Source organism: Anoplophora glabripennis, unplaced genomic scaffold, assembly GCF_000390285.2.
Source record: "Anoplophora glabripennis isolate ALB-LARVAE unplaced genomic scaffold, Agla_2.0 scaffold2859, whole genome shotgun sequence".
Taxonomy (NCBI): domain Eukaryota; kingdom Metazoa; phylum Arthropoda; class Insecta; order Coleoptera; family Cerambycidae; genus Anoplophora; species Anoplophora glabripennis.
The window spans coordinates 4,169-10,578 of record NW_019418932.1 but is presented as its reverse complement, the minus strand read 5'-3'; the positions used below and the strand labels follow the sequence as shown (position 1 = coordinate 10,578).

The window sequence follows — 6,410 nt, the reverse complement described above, 5'->3', positions numbered from 1 at the left end:
ACAGTCTAGCAAAATATTAATGTCATTAACGGTAGCTTTAAATTTAAATATGTAGAAAAACAGTTTGCAACTAAAACTGAGACGTTTGAACTACTTTGTGGTATTTTTTACAGTACAGCAAAATATTATTGTTGTTAAAGGTAGTTTTAAATTTTAATAAGTAGAAAAACAGTTTGCAACTAAAACTGAGAGGTTTGAACTATTCCATAATATTTTTAACACCATCCCTATGTTACGACACGTTGAATAATAGTCTGCAACTAAAACTGAAACGTTTGAACTATTCCCTCATATTCTTAATGCTCTACTCGTTACGACACGTAGAATAGTACACCGCAACTGAAACTGAGACGTTTGAACTACTTTGTGGTATTTTTTAGTCTAGCAAAATATTATTGTCGTTAACGATAGCTTTAAATTTTAATATGTAGAAAAACAGTTTGCAACTAAAACTGAGACGTTTGAACTACTTTGTGGTATTTTATACNCATAAAATATTTTTTTATTCCTTTAAACAAATGGGGTTCTGGTATGTTTATGCTTTTCCTTTATATTTAAAAGTTTAAATATATATATTAAAGTATGGACAATTTAAACAAGGTAGATTTCTTTACTTTAATATATATTTAAACTTTTAAATATAAAGGAAAAATATTTAATAATAATTAATACCCATGGGCAACAATAAATACTGCACTTAAATTAGGCAACCAAATGTACATATGCATATCTACGGTTGTCTACATTATGCATTAGTTAGGCTTCCAAATCACCAGAGGCGCTGTGGTAATGGTTTAGTGAAATATTTGATAAATGATTGAGATTAATGAAACGGCGTTTTTTTTTTCAAACGTATTTTTAATATTCATTAAACATAAGAATTACAAGAAATATTGGTTGTGCACAGTCTTAAAACATAAAACACATTAAAAAGAAATGACGACAAACCTGCCACCGCACTTGCGACTCTCGCAAAAGGCACCGCACAACATCGCAAACGGCCATTCGATTTAGACGTACAAAAATAGTCCTTTATCACGTTACATTATTGAACCCCCAAGTTTATGTACAAAAGTAATATAAAAACTACCTCCTAATCGCTATATTATAAAAATATATCCAGCTAATTAGATCTGTTTATCCATTACGAACAATAAACTCCGTTACATACGTAACAATATGTAAATTCGGTGAACCGACGCGGAACGGGCTGGCAATTTACCATCAGGTGCCATGCTCGAACTCCCGATATCCCTCGGCGCCGGTGAAGATGACGTCCACCCATATCCTCATGGCCTCCGGGGACGGCGCCATCAAGTAATAGAGACGTTCGTGCGTCTTAACGATGAACGTCAGTTGGGGGTTGGGCGACTTCACGCTGTTCAGGTGGTCCAAGTAGACCTCCTCGATGGCCTGGAAAAGCCGTTTATGAGTAATTTGCTCTTTTTAGCGACGACGATTCCGAATTATCTCCGTACACGATATTTCGGGGCTACACCGCCTCGATTTGTCCCATTTTTTCAAAATTTAACAATTAGATTTTCGATTTTATTCTTTTAGATGGAACAGAATAATTGCAAATACGAGAAAAATCAACCGAAACTTTGACTTTTTTTTTCGGTTCGAAAAATGTAGATCCTTTTTTTGTTACCGTTGAAATTTAATCGGAATGGCACTATTGCCGTTTGAAAACTCACATTTTTTCACGAATTTAAAAAAAAAATTTATCCTACGACCAACAGTTCCTACAAACTTTTTTTTTCATTACCTGGAAATACGCCCCCCCTCTGGGCTTCTTTTCGCTTTTGTCCGAGTAATAGGTCAGAGTGTGCTTGTTCCTGTCGAATACGAACCACCTCCTGGACCACCCGTTCAGCTTCGAACCCTTCTTGTGAAGGAACCCCCGGCACGTGCTCGAATTTATTAAAACGTGCGGGCACAGCACCACCTGGTGGCCTACATGAAAAGAGATAAAAATTTAATATCTAGAATTAAATTCTACCCATTTTTTATAAAAAATTTGGCCGTAATCGATTCACAAGCATTTAAAAAAAAAAAAACGTTACATTTAAAAAAATATTCATGAAAATAGCGCGCCTTAAAAATTTTTAACTGTACACGCCAAAATAAAAACTCTCACCGGCCGATTCTATGTGCTGGCGAAGGTCCAGGTCCGACCCCCTTATGGGCAGGTATCTGGTGAGGGGCCTCTGCTTGTCGCTGGGACTCTTCCGCTTCCTGTTCAAGGTGCCCACCTCAAGGCTCATTTCGCTCGTCTCGGACAGGGGCCTAGGCGATTCGGCGGTCTCTGATTCCCCATGGCTCTGAAATTAAAACCGTCGTTCAATATGGACGAGTGGAAAGACGGGAATAAATAAATATGGGGATAAGCAGCGTTTACGAGAAAATTGATTACCAGCAGTGGCACCTCGTCGGCGTTATGTGAAAGACAAATCGCAGGTTTCCCTTTCAAGCGTCTGAGTCACCATTTAAATATTTAAAATGGTGGTGTTACAAGATTCGATGTAACGGAAGGTGTTACAAATATCGTAATCAATGAATCAGTAACGGGAATAACAAAGATATTTTTTAGATTACAAAAATATTTAACAAAACAGGACTGAGGATTAAGCGCGTCGAAAACCTTCGGAAAAGTAATAGTCTGCTTCTGTAATAAGATAAATATAAGCGAATAAACACAAGTTCAGTTTTCTCGGGTTAAGGTTATCGAAATATCTCCTGGCTCCAAAAAAAACATCTGAAATACACTCGCGAATATTTTTCACATTTCAGTACTGCTCTAATTATGTTTATTTCAGAGAAGTGACACCTTTAGATTTTGCACTTTATAATTTTCGGCCAAATTGCGTAAATATTGAATTCCATCTCGTATTAAATAAATGTTTATGTTTTGGTTGACCCTCTCTTTTAACTTTATGTGTCCTCACACTCAGATCGTTCAAATGATCATTTTAGATGAAAAAATCGCGGAGTGCTATTAAATTAGAGGGTGGATATAGGAGATAGGGGTGAAAATGCACCCCTTTCGGTTATTTAATTGTAGCTCGAAAACGAAGCAAAATTTCGGTATAGTTCATAGGAAAAATTATTTCGAGAATTGAATTTCCTCCGCTTGTTTAAAAAATTTAAAAAGAAAATTTAAGTAATTGTTAATAAACAATTTAAAAAAAAAGTAAAAAATTCGATTTTTTTATTTTTTTTTTACTTTTTTGTCTAGTTTTTTTTGAGTAAAGATAGGTATAGGCATTGCTTCATAAAAAAAGTAAAGATTTCCTTAAAAAAAACAAGAGTAAAGTATTTTTGAATGAAAATTGACTGATCACCATATATGGCCATTCAAACTTAGCCAATTTTTGTCGCGTTTTCCCTTACCTAAACGTTTTAGTTCTCATTTTTCGAAAAAAAGGAAGGAAATAAGACGTTCAAGGATTTCCATCATATTTTCATGACATGACATTTAAAAGAAAAATTTTATGCAAAAAGTCGTTGCTTTCTTTAAAATTGTTTATTAACGACTTTTTGCATAAAATTTTTCTTTTAAATTTTTTAAATAAGCCATTTCGAGGGGAAATTCAATTCTCTAAATAATTTTCCCTATGAACTATAGCGAAATTTTGCTTCGTTTTCGAGCTACAATTAAAAAACTGGCAGGGGTGCATTTTCACCTCTATCTCCAATTTCCACCCTCTAATTTAATAGCACTCTGCGTCTTTTTCATCTAAAATGTTTAGATTTACTTATTTTAATTCTATTAACTAAAATTCTTTTGAAAAACTGTAATTCTTGTCGTAAAAGAAAATAAGCGCGTCATTATTTGGGAATCTACTCCAAAACCGACAGAAAATTTGTTACGATTTTTTGAAATATTGTTAAAAGACAAAAACGGTTGGTTCCTGGGTCAAATCGTACATATACAGAGTGTCCCAATGTCGGCGTACAAAAATTTACCTCGGGGTGGACCAGACTAAAATAAGATTAAAATTCTTATAAAATATTTTTCTACGATGCACTCTCACTGATTGAGAGTTACAGGGTGTTGTTTAAAAAAAATAATAACAACTTTCCGCAATAACTCAAAAACCCTTTCAGGAACTTAAGTAATTTTTGTGTGAAGTGTCATTAAAACTACATCTGACGCCAGGGGCGGCCTAGGCCAACTTGTCCACCCAAAAATTACTTAAATCCTTGAAAGGGTTTTTGAGTTATTGCGAAAAGTTATTATTTTTTTCTAAACAACACCCTGTAACTCGGTGAGAGTGCATCGCAGAAAAATATTTTATAAGAATTTTAACCTTATTTTGGTCGTCTGGTCTACCCCCTGGTAAATTTTTGTACGCTGACAATGGGACACCCTGTATAAGCCTTATTTACTTTTCCCCTTTAAAGCCTGTGTACCTTCTCGTGGAAAAATTACATAAGAGCAATAATTTTGTACTAAACGAAGAACAAACAACACTATTTCGAGTATTTCGTCTACAAACATCAGTTTTTTTTCATAGAATTTCTACATTATATAATTATTATATACAGCTGCTGGATTCTAAAGATAAATGCGTAACCAGGGGCAGGAGGCGAATCACGATTCTAAATGAAAGACGAGAAACAAGAAATTATATGCTCCGATGTAATTTTAGACAGGGTTGGATCTATGCCATAATTCACAAATAAAAGACTAATTTTCACATTCCGGATAGTTCACCAACTAAAATCTCCCGATATACATATTTTAATTGCCACTTTGCTGGCTCCGGAGAAGCAATCAAGCCAACTTAATAAATGCGGAAGCAAAATATTTTTTAGAGAAGATATTGTGTTGGTGAAATAACAAAATAAGGAAATTTAATTTAAATAACTTAGTAACAATAATTAATTATTATCAGTGTCAGTATATCTCTTTCGGAAAACCCCCAGTTAATTTTGTCCGTGATAAAAACCCTATCTCTGTAATTGTTAAGATTTCTTAATTGGTGAACTGCAAACAATTGGGTTTATCTAAATATTATGTTAACATTTGTATATCACCAGCATGACCTTTGCAGTTCGTTTCCTCTATAGCTCCGCTCAATCAAATTAAATTATGTTTAATTACACCAAGTATTTTATAATTTTACATTAAATTGTACCAATTTCAAATCTGTAGGACAATTTTAGCAAAACGATTCTGAAAATACGCTCGTATTTTTATACATACATTTAGAGCTGTCAAAGGTCTCTTAAATTACGTAGCGTATACACGTGTTGGTGTACTGGAGGATGAATTATCGCTTATCGATTGAGTTATTTTATAAACATTCAAATGATGCCGAAAATACAACCTACATATCCGCGAGAAAAAAATTGGTATGTATATAGAAAGCTCCCCGTATAAACAAATGAAATAGAAATACACCGACCACGTAAATTTGAACAATACAGTAATATATTTTGTGCTAAAACTAAACTGTTTATAGTTTTACTACGCCGAGGGAAGGGAATAATGTGTGTAAGTGTGATACGGAGCATTCATAAATGATTACAAGTCACGTGACCAGTTTTGTTTGGAAAAATTAAAAGTTGTGAGAGCGGGATTACATTAAAACAACATTCTGTTTCGCCGGCTGGTGATCGGTGTTATTTTTCACGAGATACTATTCAACCGATCAGCGATCGCATTATCTCGAGCGTAGACGCAACATTTTGTCATTGTTCATTGTAGACGAATCATTAATATTGGTGACGCTGAGGTTTAGGGATTTTTTACAGTACAGTACCAGTCGTGCAGTGTCCTAAGGTTGTCTAAGCTCGTCGGTGGAGTGGCTTGTAATCATTTATAGTCCAATCAAATTAGATTTTTATGTGCCAAAATTTAGTTCAGTAATAACAAAGAATTAAATTAGGAAAAATTCTGTAGAATTGAATGAACTACTTTACCCAGCTGAATATTAGGGCTTCATTTTCAAAATGGCGTCCAAAGTTTGCAAAAAATCAGTTTTTTTCATTTAAAAAAAGACAAAAATTGTACAAATGTATAATGTATAAATTTAGGAATTATTTATTTCTGCATCTTTAAAACGGAAAAAGATTTTTTTACGAAACTTTCAGAATATGTAGTCCTTGGAAAGTAGGAATAAGTGCATTTTTGTAAAATTTCAATATATTTGATAGTTTTTGCAAAAATTGAGTTTTTCGAAAAAAAACAATTTTTTTTTAAGTTTCAATAAATCATACAGTAACGCACTTACGTGACCCATCTTGGGCTTACAATTTTCATTAAGAGTTGTACTTTCCTGTGCAAACTGTGCGCGAATTGCAAAATAATTGGAAATATGCGGAAAGTCTACCGAAATCTTTTTCTTATTGTTGAAATTGAATCGGAATGGCATTACTGCCATTTAATAATAATAATAATA

The 6,410-nt window shown here is 33.8% G+C and overlaps 1 protein-coding gene across 1 annotated transcript; it reads right to left on the bottom strand.

Moving 5' to 3' along the window:
* Positions 1-844: 844 nt before the first annotated feature.
* LOC111692714 (pleckstrin homology-like domain family B member 1) lies at positions 845-2,324 on the bottom strand (the record flags this gene model as incomplete). Its single annotated transcript, XM_023456811.1, has 3 exons — positions 845-1,413; positions 1,769-1,956; positions 2,141-2,324. Coding segments are annotated over 3 exons (561 nt in total), but the record flags the coding sequence as incomplete, so codon positions are not given.
* Between the last annotated feature and the right edge of the window lie 4,086 nt (positions 2,325-6,410).